This window comes from Pseudophryne corroboree, chromosome 2 (assembly GCF_028390025.1).
Source record: "Pseudophryne corroboree isolate aPseCor3 chromosome 2, aPseCor3.hap2, whole genome shotgun sequence".
Classification (NCBI taxonomy): domain Eukaryota; kingdom Metazoa; phylum Chordata; class Amphibia; order Anura; family Myobatrachidae; genus Pseudophryne; species Pseudophryne corroboree.
The window spans coordinates 274,637,004-274,659,847 of NC_086445.1; the positions used below are offsets into that span (position 1 = coordinate 274,637,004).

Below are 22,844 nucleotides of genomic sequence, written 5' to 3' on the forward strand. Positions count from 1 at the left end.
TGTGATATATCTGCCGCTGTGTAGATAGAAAAATAGAGACTACACTGAAATCTATCCCAAGGGTCCCTTATGGTAAAGGAGCCCGGAGCTGGTAGCACCACCTTTTTAGATAGGCAAGAGACTGATTCGTCAACAGCCGGGGGTTCTTCCCAGATTTTCCTGCCTTCAGGAGCAAATGGGAAAAAGTGTGCAAAAACCATCTTGACACTTGGTATTTTTTATCTGGATTTTTTCAGCCTACCTTAAACAGGTCATCTACCTCTGCAGAATCAGGGAAAGTGACACTGAGTTTGTCCTGTGCTAAGAAAAATGACTGCAGTGCTGCAGCATCCTCTAGAGTAGGGATGGGGAACCTTTGGCCCTCTAGCTGTTGTTGAACTACACATACCAGCATGCTTTGCTAGAGTTTTGCTATTTGGCAATGCTAAAACTGTTGCAGGGCATTCTGGTATGTGTAGCTCAACAACAGCTGGAGGGCCGAAGGTTCCCCATCCCTGCTCTAGTGGGAGCTTTAACATGTCCCGAATAGCTTGAATGAGGGGTTTAATACCTTGCATAGAAGGGGAATCCCCAGTAACAGGATTCAATTCCTCCCCCTCTTCCTGTGTCTCCTCATCAGAGTCTGAGAGTAAAGCAGCAGGTAACCAACGTTTTTGTGGTCCTGCTCTAGAGAGAGGGGGCTCCCTTACAGCTTGGTCTGCAACAGCCTGCTGCAGTTGTTGAGTTTTTTTTTTTTTTGAACACCGACAAGTAATACAATAGAAAGCCTCCCTTTACTGTATGTGAGAAGGAGACAGAGAGAAGGGAACAGCACACCCAAGCTAAACAGCCCCAGTAGGGATACAAGCAGTTATATCACAGTGAAACACTGGAGTTTTTGTCCTTTTCAGGACACAGATTGTGTACAATAGTGGCTTTCCCCAATTGCTACACCCCTGTACCAGATTTCCAGTGTATCCAGTGTGTCTGGAGTAGCTGTGTGTGCCTGCTGCTGCAGCTGTAAGCAGAGGAAGGCGCCAAAAACGCAGCTGGTCCCGCTCTGAGGAAGCTCCGCCCCCTGTAATGGCGCCGGAGTTTCAGTAATCTTTATACTGGCAAAGGTCTCCCTAGGAGTACAAAACATCACACAAGTGCTAGTTTTACCCACAGCTGCCAGTGTACACAGGGGGCTATAGCGGGTCCCCCCCAGGAGGGTCCCGTATGCCCAGCGGGGCCCCCGGTTTGCACTCACCACTGATGTCACCTTCAGGCTATTGTTAGGGGTGTGCGGCATGCTACGATTGTGACCGCCAAGGCAGCGGGGAAGCGGCTCTGACAACTCGCAAGGCCGGTGACCGCCCCCCCACTAACTCCCATGGCGCAGGTATGCTGTAATCCAAACAGCATACCGAAAATAACAAAGATTTAAAAGAAACTGCTGAAAACTCTCTGTAGCTTCCAGAGTGTACATCCTTTTTGCTAAACTGCCTGTGGGAGGGGGCATAGAGGGGAGGAGCCAGCACACCCAGTGAAGAAATTTAAAGTGCACCGGCCCCTATGGACCCCGTCTATACCCCATCATACTAGATTCCCCCAATATCCCTTATGGATGCTAGAGAAATAGATATACATATCTAAAGTTAGTAAATTGCAGCCCAATATATAGTGCTACTTCACTGAAAAAGCAACACAAAAACTTCACCAAAAAAGCAACTTAATGGGGTCTATGTACTAAGCCTTGGCAAAGTTATAAAGTGGAGAGAGATAAAGTACCATGTTACATGTTGTGTTTGAAAAATTACATTTAGGAGCTGGTTGGCTGGTAGTTTCTCTCTCTCCAAGTCTTAATGCATCACTATAACCATTTATCTTCTAGGTGTGCAGCAATTTTTTTCACCTATAATTAAGGTGCTCATTACCACTAAGGGATATATTTATACTGCAGGTTTTTAGTAGAGCTGTTGCCCATAGCAACCTATCAGATTCTACTTAACATTTATCTAGAACATTTTAAAAGATAATAACTAGAATCCGATTGTCTTCTATGGGAAACATCTCCGCTTCTAAAAACCTGCACTTTAGTAAATATGACCCTAAATATTCACAGAATATATGAACAAATATCACTCATCTACAGCAGGAGGCATGCCAACAGTGACATTAACTTCTTATCAGCTTAGAACATCCCACCCACAAACCCACAATCATAGAACATATGTTGTTTAATTGGCTTCTGACTATACTAGCAAGTGTGTGTTTGTATTACGGTTATACATTATAAAATATACGGATAGGCAGGTACTGTAAGTATACAAATTAATGAAGTGTAGCGCATTGCAGAATATGTTAACGTGAATAATAATTTATCCCAGGAGAACACTGCAAGGTTCAGTTCAGACACTCCCGTGCCCATTTCAAAGCTAGTCAGGTGACAATGACTGACTGTGGCTACACAGCAGGGTTCAGTGCACTATAAAGATACATTACTCCAAAAGTTTTTGCTATGCACAGAATTTTTTTAAAAATGAAAGCATTTGAACTTTGTTTTATATGTGAATTTTACTGAAAAATAGGATTTTAAATACATACCGGTAAATCCTTTTTTGTCATAGTCCATGAGGGATATTGCGGACAGAATTAGTAAGATGGGTATAGACGGGTCCAAAGGAGCCAGCGCACTTTAAATTTCTTCAACTGGGTGCGCTGGCTCCTCCCCTCTATGCCCCCTCCTACAGGCAGTTATAGGTAAAACAGTGCCCGAAGGAGAACGGACATACTTGAGAGAAGGAACATAACAACAAGAAGTGTGGTGAGATTTTCACACCAGCACACCATAACATAACCTGGCCAGCAACGGCTGGCAACAGAAAAACAGCAACAGCTGAACACGAAACACAGAACAGATAACCTGCAGAAGTCACCGCGCAGAGGCGGGCACCCAATATCCCATATGGAATACGAGAAAAGGATTTACCAGTAGGTATTTAAAATCCTATTTTCTCTAGCATCCATAAGGGATATTAAGAACAGAATTAGTATGATGGGGATGTCCCAAAGCGTCCAGAATGGACGGGGACATGCAGAGACTGCTGTAGCACCACCTGCCCAAACTGGGTATCCTCTTTGGCTAGGGTATCAAATTTGTAGAATTTCACAAGTATTCTTCCCTGACCAGGTAGCCGTTCAGCATAGTTGCAAGGCAGAGACTCCACGGGCAGCCGCCCAGGAAGAGCCCACTGACCTTGTAGAGTGGGCCTTCAGAGACTGAGGAACAGGTAAGGCTGCTGACACATAGGCCTGTTGGATAGTAAGCCTAATCCAACGAGCAATGGTCTGCTTTGAAGCAGGACAACCCTTTTTCTGCGTATCATAAAGCACGAATAAAGAATCCGTCTTCCTGACCCGAGTTGTGAGCCTGACATAGATCTTCAAGGCACGCACAACATCCAAAGACTCCAGAGCAGCTGAAGCGTCAGAACAGGAAGGAACCACGATAGGCTGATTCAGGTGGAAAGCGGAGACAAGCTTCGGCAGTAACTGCTGTCTAGTTTGGAGCTCCGGTCTGTCCTCATAAAAGACAAAGTATGGACTTTTACATGTTAAGGCCCCCAATTCTGAGACACGTCTAGGAGAAGCCAGGGCCAATAACATCACTGTCTTCCATGTGAGGTACTTGTCTTCTACCGTCATCAGAGGCTCAAATCAGGAGGACTGTAGAAACTTCAACACTACATCCAAAGCCCAGAGTGCCGTAGCTGGCACAAAGGGAGGTTGTATGTGGAGTACCACTTGTAAGAAGGTCTGAACTTCTGGCAACACAACCAATTTCTTCTGAAAGAAAATTAAGAGGGCTGAAATCTGGACCTTAACAGAACCCAGACGTAAGCCTTTTTCCACACCAGAATGCAGGAAACGTAGGAAACGTCCCAAGTGAAACTCTGCAGGCGGAAACGTGCATTCCTCGCACCGAGAGACATATCTCCTCCAGATATGATGATAATGTTTTGACATCACAGGTTTTCTGGCTTGCACCATAATAGCAATGACCTTTTTGGAAAGCCCTTTGTGAGCTAGGATAATCCGCTCAACTTCCATGTCGTCAAACGAAGCCGCCGTAAGTCCGGGTAGACAAACGGTCCTTGCTGGAGAAGATCCTTTCTTAGCGGCAGAGGCCAAGGGTCTTCTATGGACATGTCCAGAAGAGTTGCGTACCACGCCCTTCGGGGGCCAATCCGGCCCAATCAGGATTGCTTGGACTCTGATGTCTGATCCGTTGGAGCACCTTTGGGATCAATGGAATCGGAGGAAATAGGTAGCGCATCCACTGCACTTGCCTTAGGGACCCTGGTTCGCAAGCAGTAGCAGCGAAGCTTCTTGTTGAGGCGAGACACCATCATGTCGATCTGCGGGTATCCTCACCTGTCGACAATCTGTTGAAAGACCAGAGGATGTGATCCCCACTCCCCCGGGTTGAGGTTGTGGCGACTCAGGAAGTCTGCTTCCCATTTGTCCACTCCTGTAATGAAAATTACAGACAGCGCTCTTGCATTTCTTTCCGCCCAAAGAAGGCCCTGCTTTTTGTCCCTCTTTGTCGATCGATGTATGCCACTGCAGTGGCGTTGTCCGACTGAACCTGGATCGTCTGATCCCAGAGTAGAGGGGAGGCCTGAATCAGAGCATTGTAGATAGCCCGAAGTTCCAGAATGTTTATCAGAAATAGGGCCTCTTGGGCAGACCACCTGCCCTGGAACTACGCCCCCTGGGTGATAGCTCCCCATCCTCTCAGGCTCGCATGCGTTGTGAGGAGGATCCAATCCTGAATCCCGAAACGTCGACCTTCCAGCAGGCTGGAAGGCTGTAACCACAAGAGTGAAATCCTGGTCTGGGGTGACAGCTGAATTATTCGGTGCATCTGAAGATGTGAACCTGACCACTTGTTCAGGACGTCCAATTGGAAGGGTCTGGCATGGAACCTGCCGAACTGTATCGCCTCGTACGATGCCACCATTTTCCCAAAAAATTTTATGCAAAGATGGATGGAAACTCGAGCAGGTCGGAGAACCATGAGAACCATCCCTTGAAGTGTTCTCACCTTGTCCTCTGGGAGGAACACTCTCTGAGCTACAGTATCCAGTATCATAACTGGAACAGTCTCAAAGGCTCCTGTTTCTGGGTGAGACTTCTGTAGATTGAGAATCCACCCTTGGTGAAACAGAAGTTGGATCGTGCGATCTATATGGCGCAGTAGAAGCTCCCTGGAACTTGCTTTTATCAGAAGATCGCCCAGGTAAGGGACAATGTTGACCACCTGGACTCTGAGCTGGAACATAATTTCCGCCATCACCTTCGTGAACACCAAAGGAGCTGTAGACAGGCCGAAGGGCAACATCTGAAACTGGTAGTGATTGTTCAGCAGGGCGAACCGTAGATAGGCCTGATTAGGAGGCCAAATCGGGAAATGGAGGTAGGCGTCATTGATATCCGGAGACACGAGGAATTCTTGTTGTTCCAGTCCAACGATCACTGCTCTCAAAGGGGTAAATTTACTAAGATGGGAGTTCTATTTAAGATGGGATAGCAACCAATCAGATTCTACTTCTCATTTACCCAGCACCTTCTAAAAGATAATACCTGGAATCTGATTGGTTGCTAGGGGCAACATCCCATCTTAAATAGAACTCCAATCTTAGTAAATTTACCCCAAAGATTCCATTTTTAATTTGAAAACCTTCCTGTAAGGATTCAAGGACTTCAGATTCAAAATGGGTCTCACAGACCCGTCTGGTTTTGGCACTACAAACAGATTGGAGAAGTAAACTTGTCCTCGCTGTAGCAGGGGTACTGGAACAATGCCCTAGGACTGGACCAACTTGTCGATGGCCAGTAGTAGCGTAACACGCATATTTTCCAAAACTGGCAAGCCTGATTTGAAAAATCGTTGGGGAGGAGCACCGTTGAACTCCAGCTTGTAACCCTGAGAGATAAGGTCCCCTAACCAGGCATCTTGGCAGGAACCGTCCCAGATGTGGCTGTAGTGATGTAACAGAGCTCCCACCACGAGATCCTCTCGGGGTGGGTGGGCACCGTCATGCCGAAGTCTTTGTGGAAGCTCAACTGGTGCTCTGTTCCTGAGAGCCGGCAACGGCTGGTTTCTTAGGCTTACCTCTGGAGCCTTTAGCTGCATTGGAGGCACCCCGGGCCCTAGATCAAAATATGGAAAGGACTGAGCAGGTGGACCCGGGTAGGTACGCCTAGCAGGCGGAGCCCCTGAAGGGAGAAACGTGGATTTCCCAGCAGTAGCTTTGGAGATCCATGCGTCCAATTCACCTCCAAAGAGCCATTCACCTGTGAAGGGAAGAAATTCCACATTACGTTTGGAATCAGCGTCTGTAATCCATTGACGCAACCATATGGCTCTGCGTGCCGACACAGCCACAGCAGTGGTTCTAGCATTTATATTGCCAATCTCTTTAAGGGAGTCACAGAGGACTCTTGCCGTGTCCTGAATGTGTTTCAGGAAAGTTACAGTAGTAACCAAGGTTATATCACCCGAAAGACCCTCCTGTATCTGAGTAGCCCATGTATGAATGGCAAGCGTCATCCAACAACCAGCAATAACCGGCCTTTGAACTACACCTGCAGTAGTGTAGATAGATTTTAGCGTGGTCTCTATTTTCCTATCCCCAGGGACCTTTACCGTAAAAGAGCCCAGAGCAGGGAGCACAGCCTTTTTAGAAAGGCGAGAGACAGAGACGTCTACTACTGGAGATACTTCCTAGAGTTTCCCGACTTCAGGGGCAAATGGGAAGGTATTTAAAAAACCTTTTGGACACCTGATATTTTTTATTTGGATTTTTCCAGGCTAATTTAAATAAATCATCCAATTCTTTGGAATTAGGAAAGGTGACAGTTTGTCTTGTTGTCATAATGAAATATAGACAATATACACATACAACACAGACTGAATACAATACAAGCCTGCCCTATTGCATGTGAGAGGAGACACAGGAGAGGACCCCAGCGCACCCAATGCTGCACAGCCCCAGTGAGATGGTCAGCATTTTATGTAGTACAATATAACAGTGATACTGCTGTACAGATATTTTGTAAACTGTGCACTAATAGCGGCTCTTCCCCTCTACACCTGGTACCAGCGTTCCTGTGACCGTTTGAAGAGTAGTATGAGGCTGCTGCTGCTCGCTTATGCAAAGGAAGGCGCCAAAATGCCATTGTGCCCGCTCTGATGTAGCTCCGCCCCCTGCTATGGCGCCGGAGCAACTATAAGATTTTTAAACAGGCAATGTCTCCACAGGCTGTGTAGCCTCTCATAAATGCTTGGTACAACATAGCTCCCGCCAGTCTCATGCAGGGGCACCCGTGCGTCCCCCCCAGGAGGTACCCGCACGCCTCACCCAAACGTCTGCCGCACAATGAACCGGGGAGCCCCCCTAGCAGGTCCCCCCAGTTTGTATACTCACCACGACGATCACCTTCAGCATCTGTTAGGGATGTGCGGCAAGCTGCGGCTGAGACAGCTAAGGCGCAGTGCCCCGCTGAACAAACAGCCCCTCAAGACGATGGTCCTGCAGCGGAGAAGCGGCTCTGCACCTCATGAGGCCGGTGACCGTCTTCCCCCCTAACTCCCACGGCGCAGGTATGCTGCTGCCCAAACAGCATACCGAAACAAACAAAAGTTTTACATGAAATTGAAGAAAAATAACTCTGGAGCTGCAGAGTGTGCAACCTCTCCTGAGGGCACTTTTTCTAAACTGCCTGTAGGAGGGGGCATAGAGGGGAGGAGCCAGTGTACCCAGTTGAAGAAATTTAAAGTGCGCTGGTTCCTTTGGACCCGTCTAAACCCATCATCCTAATTCTGTCCCCAATATCCCTTATGGATGCTAGAGAAATAGTTTATATATATTTTGGCATTTGAAAACCACTAACACTGGTACATATACTAGCAACCCACCTCACGAACATCCCTTATAGGAGCAGGAGAGGCATAAACTCTATAGTCAGGGCAGAGGCAGATAATGAGGTGGCCCGGTATATGCCGGGTGCAATAAACTCATGTATTTACCTTTCCTCAATTTCATTAGGTTGCATGTACCTAACTGTGCAAAATGTCCTCACCTAAAACAAAGTGAAGCCTGTCTGATCTGCAGTGTACTATGTAACATGGCACACAAGCTACAGAGGTGGGTCATACCTCCATCATCTCCAGCTTGTCAGGATATGCCAGATCTCCCGGGGCAGGTTTATAACCCAGTATGTCCGTCTGGATGTATATGTGCGTTCGGTAGACAAGTCTCTCTTGTACATCTTCCAGCATCTGTTGCACCACAGCAGCAAAGGCACCAAGATGATCAACTAATTTTATAAAGGGAAAAAGTAAACATGAAGTTTTAGAGCTTTAGAAAAAAAAATTTTTAGAACGGGAGACAACAGTTGCAAATCATTACAAATCTGTATGATGCAGTTTAGATTGCAGGGGTTTCATCATCTGTTCTCTCAGGAAATCTAATTGCTATCATATCATCCACAACAGAAATAGAGCTTTCTACTGCAGTAAGACCTGCTAACATTACAATGTCAGGGGACCCACAATAACATACTATATGTCCCTTCTATTTATGACCCAATAGCCTTGCAGTTGGAGCAAAGATCTCTATTATGAATGCTCACTCTGTCCAGTGTATGACAGCTCACACATCAACCTAGATCTTTAAATACTGTAATAAGCAACACAAACAGGCAGTAAAGCAAAGAATGAATTCATGAATAAAACATCTGTAAGTTTCATGCTACTAATATTATATTACACTGTGAATGTGAAATCCTAAGCAACAAAATCTAGTTTATATCCCAAAGTTCTCCATTATAAATGTAAATATAAGTTGTCTTTGTATGACACAAATAGAAAGTACTGTGTTGGAGTCTGTTTCTAGTGCACCTATGTAGTGTCCTATAAACACCATATAATAACAAAGGTATTATATTATCATAACCTTTAGCTGATAAATGGTCCCAATAAAATGAACTACTGAAGAGACTGTGCAGTATTTAATGTGTGTACATAATGCCCTCTGTGGTGGCAACACGTAAATGTAGTGTTATACAAAGTACATTACCATTATTTTGCACATGATCTTCAAGCATCTCAATTTTCAGTATACCACAAAGTTCAGACAATGTTTCTAAGTGAATAACGTGAATGATCAACGGCCGCAAGACATCATATAGGGAGAGACACAATTTCTCCAGAAGTTCACTGTAATTTAAACAAAATATGAATAATTAAGTTATATTTACATATATAAAGCTTTCAGAACTGTGCTCACACAAGCATGAAAAGCTGAAACAGCAAAGCACAGAATGCCAGTTATACTTGCTGACTGTCTCTGGCACCGTTCTTGAGTGACTACTCCCTAAGCGGCAAGCATAAGAACAACTAGGTTCACTCTTGGGTTCTAAATTAAAATGCATTAATCTCTCCTAAAACTTTTTTTTTTGTGGTTTAGTTGAACAATTTAATTTCTGGAAGTGGATGGTTACCAAATACTAGAACTACATAACCAATAAAAACCATAACAAGTATTAATGTCTACATAAACTATTAACAGGCAAAACAATATCAATTCCTTTTGCCAATTAATGGCCTGATTCAGATATGGACGCCTTGTCAATTCTTCCCGCAGTTGTCGGATGGTGGGAGGACTGTATGTGTGCCAAAGCTACAGTGCGCTGCAATGCAGCTTCAGCGCTGGTCCATGTCAGGGAAGATGACAGTATCTGAAAATGGGGGCGTGTCGAGGCCAGTGTCTTTGGCTTCCGGGATAGATTTATTGGCCTTGGCAGTGGAGTTAGGGCGGCCATTCTGACTAAGCTTAGGCAATCACAAATGGCCACGGGTGACTAATGCTGTGTGCTTGGACGCAGCAGCGGATCAGAGAAGCCTGCAGTGGGTGGGAGGCTGACTTAATAGTGTACATCAGGCCTCAAGTCACTAAATGAACATGTAAAATAATAACAGGAATATTCAACCTTGTGCATGGATTGTTTTAGCTGGCATAGAGTAACGCAAGGCCAAAACTAATTAACGGTATCTCCCATATGAATGTCCTATAAATATATATGAAGAATAGGGAAAGGGACATAAAGACACGACTATACGGAGAGTACTAAGATAAAACAATTTTAATTCCGTTGTCTAGCTCTTCATACTGATTTACATCTGTTGTTTAATTATGCAATATTATGCTGGTGTTTTAGCTCACAAACCTTACACAAATAAAAGGATTTAAGCGGAAACATTTTTAGGAGACAGTAAAACAGTGTTTTATAGAAATGAGGAGCATCATGCTTCCTCCTGGTGTCTGCCATGATGTACGGCACATCACTATGGGATGTAGCACCTCTCTATAACCGCTAATGAAGACATATTCCCAGATGGAGAAAAAATGACATTTACTAGCTTCTTTTTTTAATACGGCAACTTTTTGGAAAGACTGCACATTAAAGGAGGTTTCACATGGGTTTTTTTTGCGCAATTATTTATTTTAGAGACAATCTTTCCCCAGAGAGCAGCTTAAAGTACAAATAGATCAAAAGGTACATGAAATGCAGAGAGCCATCTCTAGGTCTCACCAACACACACAGCTCATGCAGACACCTGATGTCACAGGGTTGGGGGAGGAAATTAATTAGTCACCTTAATTTACCGTGGGCTACTAGATTCCCCAATAATAAGCCATGTTTTTGCGATTGAACAGTCCATGCTAGTCGGCATGCCAACTGCCGGGATTCTCAGGGGGCGGGATGTAGGTGGAGATGTTGTGACTGGCGGAACTACATCCCATTTAAGATATAGATTGATTTTCATGCGTGTTTATCTCCAAAGCGGCTTTATTTGCTCTTTAAACATAATGCATAATAAAAGTTATTATTTACCTACTGGCATTTAAAAAAAAACCTGTGGTAAATGTGTCATTTAGTAAGTTAAGGCAGAGGTTCCCAAACTGTGTGCCGTGGCTCCCTGGGGTGCCTCGGGACACTTGAGGGGTGCCCTGGGTTGGTGGTCCAGGACCAATTCAAATTATTCATGGTCAATATAATAGGCAAAACCAGTGCTGGTGGCTGCCAGTCATAAAATATGTGGCCAAACAGAAGCAAATCTTGTTCCTCACCACACAACTGACCCTAAGGATGACATATAAACGCGGTCTACTTAATGTAATATTTCTTACTAAATTTCTCAATAAGAAATTTTTGGCCTTGGGGTGCCGTGAAAAAAATTCTGATGTTCTAGGGCGCAGTGATTCAAAAAGTTTGGAAAACACTGAGTTAAGGTATTGCCACGTTCTGTATTTTATGTTAAAATAGCTACAATATATCTTTATCGTGTATTCTATAATTTAGTAAATCATGGGGATTAGATCCACAGGCAAGAAACAGCAGAAAATACACAAGCCTGCCCAAAGGGAAGCGGCACCAGGCATGGCCCAGAACAACATACACATTATCACTTACTTTAATTTAACAGTTGGTTTGGAAAAAAATTCATTATAAAGCTGATATTCATCCTGACATACATGGACCATGAATGCACAGCCGCTCCGCACCTGGAACAAAAGAAATGCACATTTAATGCCAGTATATCTATGAAATGTGATGTACATAGAACATATTCCCTGCTTATTGATATAACATACTGCCCAATTAGTTCTAACCATATATTTGCACTGAATTCTTTGTGGCAGATGCAGAGCTGCGCACATCTGACAGTACCACTCAAATCCAAATGCCTGGTTAAATAGCAGTCATCATTACCAGTGGGCATTTGCACCAGCCCTCGTCCTGGTGTACAAGATCCATCTAAAAGCTGGTGTAATTACAAGAATGCAAAACTCTGCATACCCCACAATTCCGTCTACATGCCCTCACTAAACTTAGCCTACTTACAAATGCCCCCTTACCACCCAGCTATGGCCATTCGGGCGCAAACGGAATTGTAACGGAGATGTTTAGGACTCTAGATCGCCCGTAGCTGTACGCGCTTGACTGTAGAACATGCACAAAAATAGCAAGAGCCATTGGCAAAATGGCCCTGTGTTACACTCCGCTTCGGTTCCTTAATTTGAAGTTGGTTAGTCACATTATATACTTACCAAGGCACAGTGATCCCTGTTGTTCTGGTTGGTTAGGTCAGTTATTGTGCTGGTGATACTTGGGCTGAGCAAATTCTCCCGCTGCTCTAGGTAGCAGTGATGTATCTCACCAAGTAGCAGCTGATATCTTATAAATAATAATAATAAAAAAAAATTAAAAAAAGAATTACTGGTGGTATATCTTGCAATATGTGAAAGATAAAAGGAAACAGATTTTATTTTAATGAACATTAAACTGAATAACGAAAATAAAACCGAAGTAGAAACGACCGCCCTTCAAGTTAAATAAACAGGTCTGGCCATAATAAAGTACCATATCTCTGGTATAGGCTAAAGACAGTTATTCACAATCCTTATATACTGTAACATTTTATCACACGGGAAAGAACAGCACGACTCTGTTCCCTGTGCAATACAGCAGTCACCTGCCCACTGCATGTTGTATTCAATTCATTGGACTACATGTTTGTACAGATTTCCAGGAAGTCACGCTGAAGTGGATACATGGTGCAGCTGCATGATATTAAAGCAAAGTCCAAACTATTCTGGAGGACTTAAAGATGGATGTATTAAAGGAGTAGTTTTGTGATTTCCAGAGTAAAAGGATTAGTGTCTATACTCCAGTAGGTAGAACTCAACTTCAGCATACATGTCTGTACAGCTTGAAAAATATACTTTTAAACATTAAATTTTTATTAAAGATTTTATAACATATGAGGGAGAAGGAGGGGGATACAGAAAAAAAGGATAATAAAGGAATTGGAAATTTTGACTATATCTACAAAGATAGTCAAAATTATCTTGCCTGCACAGTCTATCTAGTCTTGCGATGCCGACCGCGCGGGACAGCGCATCGGCATCAAATCGGGATAGCAAGGTGACTTTCACCTTGCGATCTGCACTAACTTTTCTTACGCTTTTGACTATATAGTCAAAATCGTAAGAAAATATCTCACCGTGTGTACACACCAATACTGTATGTATAAATATTCTGGTACATTATATTAAGTCAATATGCAAGCTGAGGAAATAATATCAGCATAACAAAAGCACACAATGAGCCAGCAGTAACAAATGGTACGGAGGGTCTATCACACCAATGGAGAAGGTGGCTTGACAAAAGAGGGGAATAGGGTAAGCCTGCGGTCTCAAATTCATAATGGGACTGGAAGAAGAATATACTTTTAGTGCATATTGAGCTAATAGAGGGCACAGGAGAATAGTATGTAATACTAGGGGCATCAAGCGCTGCAAAAATGTCTTTAGGTTCAAGAATAAAGTTTTGCATAATACTTACTCTGCTATCTTCTCAGATCGCTGCTCCATTTGTTCTATTAGTGTCTATAGAAACAAAGAAGAACTGTTTTCAATAAGAAATGTAGTGTAAAATCAGTAATATCTTTTTATAATGTATTATTTCACACACACACACACACACACTCTCTCTCTCTCTCACTCACTCTAGCTACAATGTCTCCACTGCACAGTAAGAAGTTTGTCACACTACACAGTGTATAAGTAGCACAGCATCACAAATAGAACACCAAAGATATGTAAAAGTTACATTATACTTACCCTGACCTTTGGAGCTGCTGCTCTAAATTTGATATAGAATAGTGTGAAAGCATTGTCAGAATACTGTTTGCTCGTTGAATCCTGCTGATAAAGGAAACATTATTATTATTATTATTATTATTATTATTATTACATTTTATTTATAGGGCGCCACAAGTGTTTCGCAGCGCCGTACAAAGGACAGTACAGGGAGACCAAACTTAGCATTACAGTAAATAAATAACAAAAATAGAGTACAGATAACAAAGAACACCACAATTCTCAAAACATAATACAGCTTAGATGTAAGTAGTGAGGGAGTAATCATTATACTACTTGGGGCTGGCGGCCATAGATAGAGATGAGCCTTTACCAGCAGGTGAAAAAGCGTGTAAAGATGGTCGCTGAGTAGGAGAGAGCTGCGAGTGAAATGTGTCGAGAAGAGTGCTTTAACAACAAGAGGAAAGAGGGCCCTGGTCTGAAGAGCTAATAATCTAGTGGAATATGTCATGGTTTGCTAGTTTATAGAAACATTGTGCAGCTAAATGTTAAAAAAGTGAGCTTTTCAAATAAGCAAGCTAGTTTAAGGATAGCATTTCATACAGATTTATCAATGAGCTTTATCATAAGCAACAAGTTTTAAAACTTGTTGCCTATGATAAATGGTACTCCAAACAATCAGCTCACAACTGTCATGTGTTTACAAAATGACAGTTGGGAGCCGATTGGCTGGTACACCTTTTATCATAAGCGAGTTTGAAACTTGTTGAATATGATATAACTCGTTGATAAATCAGCCTCCTAAGTCTTGAAGAGAAATAAAGTGGATGGAGATGGAGTACCAGCCAACCAGCTCCTATCTCCTTCCACTTTCTCTATCTCCAAGGCTTAGTACATAGTCCCCTTTGCCCCTTAAAACAGTTTTACAATATATATTTTGGCATACAAAATAAGTCAGCCAATGGCTTTGGTTCAAGTAACTGGTTGAACAATCTGCTTTCTAGGTGATACCTAGTGACATCATCAGGGATTCCTAAAAAGGAGAAAGCTACAATGATCTCGAAAAGGGTGTCTCGGTTTCCAGAGTGGATGAGGCAATATAAACTAGAACCCCTGAGTCACAAAACTTTTTTTTAGATAGAATTGGGAACATGTATGGTTTCTGCATACATACTATACTCCCATGAGCCCCTTATATATTCTTAGTTTACTCCATTACATTAATTAGATAGAACTTGCCTAGCAAGTGACAAGGTGTGTGTGTTTGGGTTGCTACATCAAGCCCACTGCTGTCTTTTCGCCCCATTTCCCTTCTTTTGTGGGATGGAAATTGGAAATTTAGAGGTGAAGATGAATTTACTTCATACAGTACAATGAGCTGATTATTAATTTCTAATACCTAATCCAACACTGCTGCCATTAAATGACTTTTGTTTCCTGGAATAAGGGGCAAAGCGCTTCCCACAGGCTAGACTTCTGTAACATACCCGTTTTATGAGTTGGTTGGTGAGGTTCTGTAGTATATTCACAGTGTAAATCTTCATAAGATGCATAGCTTTAGAAAGACATTGCTTACACTTTGCCAGGTAAACAGGATGGTCTTTATAATTTGGCTGGAGGAAAAACAACAAAAAAACCATACATGAATTAGATAATATTTCACAACTAATAAGACAAACGTCTGTACATCCTTACATGGTAGAATAAATGGCAGAGCAATGAATAAGATCATTCTGTTTGCTCACCCGTTGTTGGAACATATACTGCTTCAACTGTAGTTAACTCAATATATTGCTGTAGAAAAGTCCACTGAAATATACAGGTATGTGCCATTCTGTAAAGATAACCTAATATCTCTGCAAATGTACATTTTGTTCAGTATTATTATTTTAGCAATGGTTCTAATGACATCTGCTGGTCACTATTGGTATTGCACCTACTCACGGTCACTATTTTTTGCTATCAGATTTATGTGTATTCATCTATTCATGTTTAAAAATACACTCATTTTGGGAAGTTATTGTAGAGTTGAATATATGTCAGTTTGTGCTGCGAATCTCACGTGACTTTGTATTTCCCATGCTCAGAAAGCAAATGCACTTAGATGTCATTAAGCAGACATTTTGCACATACCAAATCTTATTATCGAAGAGTGTAAACAGGGATGTGAGTCAAATAGGCAAATTTTGTTAAGGGCGTGTTCACACAAATGCGTCTAATGCAGACCAGTATATACTGTACGTGCATGCAGCAGACCGTTAGGAGGAAAATCTTTTGTACCTACTACAGGGCACCAGGTGTATTATGAGGCCTAGTCGTAAACCAGGCACATATGCTGACAATGCAGAGGCATGTGCATCCTGAGATGCATAAAGTTGGGAAAGAAGACCAACCCAGCTACCGTTTCTAAGGCTGCATCCCAAAATGATCCACTCTCTATATACCCTGGATCTGGTCTAGTTATGTTGTTACTCCTTGATCCATACTGAACTGTTCCCACGGCCCGTGCAACATACTCACCCATCCTCCTTTATTCTCCAACCCAGAGCTAACCTCTTCCAGTGTCTGTCCCGCATACATCATTATCCAGACCTGTACATTACCCCCTATTTCTCCATGAACACTTGCTGAGTCCAGGACATCTGGTATGGATATCTTCACACTTGCAAGGCCCCTAAATGCTACTCTGGCCAGCTAAGTCTCTGCTCTTTTCACAAATATAGCCAGTAAGGTCAGAGCTGCAAACCAGTGAAGCCTCTACAACAGACCTTCAGGCAATCTGTGTGTTTTGATGTTCTTTTAGTTTTAACTCTGTTACGCCGCACTGCATATTATACTTCCACAAATTGCTCATACATGTACTGTATTACTGCAACCCAGATGGCTACCACATACCCTCTTAGCCTATTGTCTGTCTTCGCCCTCCCTTTAGAATGTAAGCACTCACAGATAGCGTCCTTTACTTAAGTCTCACATCTATTCACTCATCTTCTCCCTCACGTATCCCTCTCTTGTTCCATGCCAGATTACTGTACTTTTGTATGCTTTTTTCTGAAGCTGCATCCTTTCCTCTTATTTTGCATAACTTATGTTCATGTCGGTTCATCTTAGGCCAAATTCTTCTGTCTACCATACAATTTGGTTGAAATCGCATCCATTCTTTTTTATTCCGCCTTTCTATAATGGTCATTCATGCTGTTCTGTAGTCCCTTACGCCCATTTCTCACCTACCGTGCGATGTTATAGTACTAGATCTCTGCTTTATAGTTACACTGCGTACTGTATATTAATGCTTTTGCTACTATATCCTGAGGATATCATATTTATAGCCTGCACTGAATTATCACGTACTGTTCGAACAATGGAGGAAATATATAAAATGTAGTGCAATAGCATACAGGAACAATAAAATATATGCGCATATATCTTTTTTTTTTTTTGCTGTAAAACTTAAACCAGAAATACTAGAATTAACATATTTTAAATGTACAAAGGTTAGAAGAAATATAGATGAAAAAAGAAACATATTCAGTATGAGACAATAGTCAACTCACATGTGATGAAATATAGGATATACAGTCATCTAGTTTTGCAAGCATGGGTATGAATCCTTCACTGTTCACAGATAATGTAGGAGAATTCAACTTCTAATTAAAGACAAAGAAAACCGGTTATATAGACATTCTGCAAACCTGTATCAGTAGATTAGACCACATATAGTCGTTAATTGACTGTAATACCAAATAGTAGTTGAAAGGAGGTGAATCAATTAGCTTCCCCACAAATGGGATCCCGGCGGTGAATATACCAACACCGGGATCCTGAGGGAGGATGCAATGCCGATGTCCACATACCGACGCCGATCGGGATGCCGGCCTCACATTAGCAACAGCCAGCATCCCGACTGTCCCCACAGCGGTACCCGCTGGCGTCCTGCCGGGGGGGTGGGGTGTGGGATGGAGGAAGTTAGGTTTAGGTAGGACAAGGGGGGTTAGGTTTAGGGAGCAGGGACGGGAAGATTACAGTTAGGGGCCGGGGTGGGAGGGTTAGGCCCTTATAAGGGCAGGTTAGGGTTAGGCATTAAGCAGGGAGAGTTAGGTTTAGGCAGCGGGGAAGGGAGGGTGACGGTTAGGCACCAAGCGGGGCGGGTTAGAGTAAGGCACCCAGAAGGGAAGGTTAGGGTTAGGGTAGGGAAAAGGTGAGGGGTAGGGGGCTGAATAGGGGGCTGTCAGGATTACGAAGGACGGGATGCAGATGTCGGTATACTGACAGCCAGCATCCTGTCTATCGGCAAATCATACTGAACCTGAAAGGAGATGGGCACTCCAAAACAGAGTGTTTATTAAGCATACAACTTTATTTTAACAGCAAAGGGAGCATAGCTGTGGAAAATAGGATTTTAGTTACCTACCGGTAAATCCTTTTCTCGTAGCCCGTAGAGGATACTGGAGATCCATTTAGTACCATGGGGTATAGACGGGTCCACTTGGAGCCTTGGACACTTTATGAATTTGATAGTGTGGGCTGGCTCCTTCCTCTATGCCCCTCCTACCAGAACCAGTTTAGGAAACTTTGCCCAAGGAGACAGACATACTTTGAGAGAAGGATATAAAAGGATAGTGGTGAGATTCCGAACCAGCACACACAAACAAGAGGAAAGCCATGCTAACCAAACTTGAAACAGGAACAGCAACAGCTAAACCAAACAACAATACTTAACCAAGTAACAGCGCAGGAAGAATGAAGCACCGGACGGGCGCCCAGTATCCTCTATGGACTACGAGAAAAGGTGTTACCGGTAGGTAATTAAAATCCTATTTTCTCTTACATCCTAGAGGATACAGGGGATCCATTTAGTACCATGGGGAACTACCAAAGCTCCCAAACCGGGTGGGAGCGCGCGGAGATTCCTGCAGAACTGATTGCCCAAACTGAAGGTCCTCAGAGCCCAAAGTATCGAACTTGTAGAACTTTACAAACGTGTTCAAACCTGACCAAGTAGCTGCTCGGCAGAGCTGTAAATCCGAGACACCCCGGGCAGCCACCCAAGAAGAACCCACCGACCTAGTCGAGTGGGCCTGTACAGATTTTGGAACCGGCAATCCTGCCATGGAATAAGCATGCTGGATAGTAAATCTGATCCAGCGCGCAATGGACTGCTTTGAAGCAGGACACCCAATCTTATTGGGATCATAAAGAACAAACAGCAAGTCCAATTTCCTGTGACGAGCTGTTCGTTTTAAATACACGTTCAAAGCGCTCACAACATCCAAAGACTTTGAAGTAGCAGAGGTGTCGGTAACAACCGTAACAACAATAGGTTGGTTGATGTGAAACGCAGAAATTGCTGACAAGTTCTGAGTTTAGCTCTGTCTTCATGGAAAATCAAATAGGGGCTTTTGTGAGACAACTCCCCCAGCTCCGACACACTTCTTGCTGAAGCCAAGGCCAACAGTGTGATGGTCTTCCACGTAAGGTACTTTACGTCTACCTCTTGTAACGGTTCAAACCAGTCCGATTGGAGGAACTGCAGCACCAAATTGAGATCCCAAGGTGCCGTGGGAGGCACAAAGGGAGGTTGGATGTGCAGCACACCTTTCAAGAACATCTGGACCTCAGGAATAGAAGCCAATTGCTTCTGAAAGACAATAGACTTTTATGGAGCCCAGACATAGGCCCACATCCACACCTGACTGGAGAAAAAGTAGGAAACGTCACAGATGAAATTCCACCCCAGAATATTTCCTGCTCTCACGCCAAGAGACGTATTTCTTTCAAACACGGTGGTAATGTTTAGACGTTCCCCCCTTTCTGGCTTGGATCATAGTCAGGATAACCTTGTCAGGGATCCCTCTCCCGGCTAGAATTAGCCGTTCAACTCCATACCGTTAAACGTAGCCGCTGTAAGTCTTGATAGACGAACGGGCTCTGTTGCAGAAGATCCTCGCGAAGAGGTAGAGGCCACGGATCTTCGAAGAGCATCTCCAGAAGTTTAGCATACCAGGCCCTTGTTGGTCAATCAAGAGCAATGAGTATTGCATGAACCTTGTCCCTTTTTATTCTCTTTAGAATACTTGGGATCAGAGGAAGTGGAGTAAACACGTTCACCATCTGATAGACCCATGGAGTCGTCAGAGCGTCTACCGCCACTACCTGTGGGTCTCTCGACCTGGAACAATACCGCTTGAGCTTCTTGTTGAGACGAGAGGCCATCATGTTGATTTGTGGATATCCCCATCGACTTGTCAAGCACCTCAACACTTCCAGGTGAAGGCCCCACTCCCCCGGGTGCAGGTCGTGTCTGCTGAGGAAGTCTGCTTCTCAGTTGTCTACTCCTGGAATGAAGACCACTGACAACGCCACAGCGCGTTTTTCTACCCAGAGGAGAATTCTTGACACCTCTGACATTGCTGCTCTGCTTTTTTGTTTCGCCCTGTCTGTTTATGTACGTTACTGCCATCACATTGTCCGACTGGACCTGAATTGCCCGATCCTGAAGAAGAGATGAGGCCTGCAGAAGGGCGTTGAATATGGCCCTGAGTTCCAGAATGCTTACTGGAAGGACAACTTCCTGACTTGACCATCTTCCTTGAAACTGGACCCCCTGGATGACTGCTCCCCAACATCTGAAACTTGCATCTGTGGTTAGCAGAATCCAATTCTGAATTCCGGACCTCCGACCCTTGATGAGGTGAGAAATCTGTAGCTACCACAGAAGGGAGATCCTGGCTTTTGGCGACAGGAGGATCCTCTGGTGCATGTGAAGATGGGATCCGGATCACTTGTCCAACAGATCCAGCTGGAAGGGTCTTGCATGAAACCTTCCGTACTGAAGTGCCTCTTAAGAGGCCACCATGTTCCCCAGAAGGCGAATGCATAGATGCACCGATATCCGGGTTGGCTTCAGGACATCTCGAACCATTGACTAGATTACTAGTGCCTTTTCCAAGGGAAGGAACACTTTCTGTGACTCCGTGTCCAGTATCATTCCCAGGAAAGGAATCCTCCGTGTTGGCTGTAAGATTTCGGAAGGTTCAGAATCCACCCATTATCCTGGAGAAGTTTGGTTGAGAGACCAATGCTGTCCAGCAACCGCTCCCTGGACGGTGCCTTTATCAGAAGATCGTCCAGGTACGGAATTATGCTTACTCCCTCTTTTCTGAGGAGAAACATCATCTCTGCCATCACCTTGGTGAATACCCTCGGTGCCGTGGAGAGACCAATCGGCAAGGCCTGGAACTAGTAGTGACAGTCCTGCAGTGCAAACCGTAGATAAGCCTGATGAAGCAGCCAGATCGGAATGTGAAGGTACGCATCCGTGATATCCAGAGACACTAGGCATTCCTCCTCCTCCAGACCTGAGATAACCGCTCGCAGAGACTCCATCTTGAATTTGAACAGTTGTAAATATGGGTTCAACGACTTGAGGTTCAGAATCAGACATACCGAACCATCCGTTTCGGTACTACAAACAAGTTGGAATAATATCCCTTGTTTTGCAGATGGGGTGGAACTGGAACAATGACCAGAGTATGTACCAGTTTTTGAATGGCGTCCTATAAAGTCTTGCGAAACTGGTAAGCCTGATTTGAAGAATCTGTGAGGTGTGAGCTCCTGGAACTGCAGTCTGTAACCCTGGGAAATAAGATCTATGACCCAGGGATCCTGACATGATGTTGTCCAGATGTGACTGAAGAATCTGAGTCGGGCTCCCACCTGCCAGTCCTCCAGGCTTCGCGGTCCATCGTCATGCTGAAGATTTTGAGGAAGCAGAGCTTGAGCTCTGTTCCTGAGACCGGCGGTTGCTGGTTTGCGTGGTTAACCTCTAGCGCCTCTGGTGGCTGTAGAAGAACCTCTGGTATTGCCCTTAAACTTTACCGTCCGAAAGGACTGTAAATTTGAAGCTGAGTAAGCCTTCCCGGTTGGGGGAGCTGCGGAAGGAAGATATACAGACTTACCCGCAGTAGCCTTGGAGATCCATTTGCCTAGTTCATCTCCAAATAAGGCCTCTCCTGTGATAGGTAGGCCTTCCACGCCTTTCCTGGAGTCCGCATCAGCAGTCCACTGGTGTAGCCATAAGCCCTGCGTGCCGACACTGCCGTAGCAGTGGTGCGTGCATTAAGAAATCCTATCTCTTTTATGGCTTCCACCATAAAGTTCGCAGAGTCCTGTATATGTTGCAGGAGTAAAACAATCTCTGTCCTAGATAAGGAATCTAATTCCTCAATTAGGTTACCTGACCATTTAGCAATGGCTTTAGTAATCCACGCACATGCTATAGTGGGTCTCTGGGCCACCCCAGCAGCCGTATACAAGGATTTAAGTGTAGTCTCAATTTTACGATCAGCCGTGTCTTTCAGGGATGCTGCACCCGGGACAGGCAACACTATTTTCCGAGACAGCCTGGATACTGATGCATACACTATCGGTGGACTTTCTCGTTTTTTCCTATCCTCAGGAGGAAAAGGAGAAGATGAGAGTAACCTTTTAGGGATTTGAAATTTCCTATCAGGATTAACCCACGGTTTTTCAAACAGGGTATTCAACTCCTTTGACACAGGAAAAAAGATAGAGGACTTCTTTTTTACATTAAAATAAGATTGCTCACACTCCTCTGTCACCTTATCAGGAACATGCAGAACGTCTTTGATAGCTTCAATAACAGCCTCTATTCCCTGTGACAGAGGAGCATCCCCCCCTCTGAATCCACCTCACCCTCATCCATAACTAACCCCTCAGCGACAGAGTCAGACTGCAGGATATGGGCCAGAGTACGTTTTTGTGGACAAATGGCAAGGGACTGAGACGCTTGTTTGGGGACTGAGTCTCTGTTCATAACCTAACTCATCCACAGACTGTCTTAAGTATTGCGTCTCTTTCTCATTGCGGGACAATTTATTAGAAATATTGGAAATCATTCATTTAATGGAGTCCAGCCACACTGGTTCAGCCCCGCTATTCTGGGAAGGTGCACTACACTGAGTACATAGTAATGAGCTCCCTGGGGAAGAGGAGCTCCCTGGGGAAGAGGAACACTCTGCCGTACATAAAACAAACTCTTTGCCTGACATATTTTAAATGTGACAGCACACACACACAGGAAAAGGTTAAAAGCACAATTAACCCACAAAGAGCACTTCCAGA

At 44.0% G+C, this 22,844-nt stretch overlaps 1 protein-coding gene across 3 annotated transcripts in view; it reads right to left on the reverse strand.

The window, feature by feature from the left end:
* Positions 1–22,844, reverse strand: part of COG3 (component of oligomeric golgi complex 3) — a 251,481-nt gene that overhangs the window by 145,806 nt on the left and 82,831 nt on the right. For 2 of the 3 annotated variants that reach the window (XM_063952821.1, XM_063952823.1), the window contains 8 exons: positions 17,255–17,347; positions 15,188–15,313; positions 13,722–13,805; positions 13,444–13,487; positions 12,147–12,273; positions 11,509–11,600; positions 9,111–9,250; positions 8,189–8,349 (listed from right to left, as the gene is read on the reverse strand). In XM_063952821.1, coding sequence (XP_063808891.1) covers positions 8,189–8,349; positions 9,111–9,250; positions 11,509–11,600; positions 12,147–12,273; positions 13,444–13,487; positions 13,722–13,805; positions 15,188–15,313; positions 17,255–17,347 — 867 coding nt within the window. The remainder of the gene's footprint in view (positions 1–8,188; positions 8,350–9,110; positions 9,251–11,508; positions 11,601–12,146; positions 12,274–13,443; positions 13,488–13,721; positions 13,806–15,187; positions 15,314–17,254; positions 17,348–22,844) is intronic. The other variant, XM_063952822.1, reaches the window with a different exon arrangement.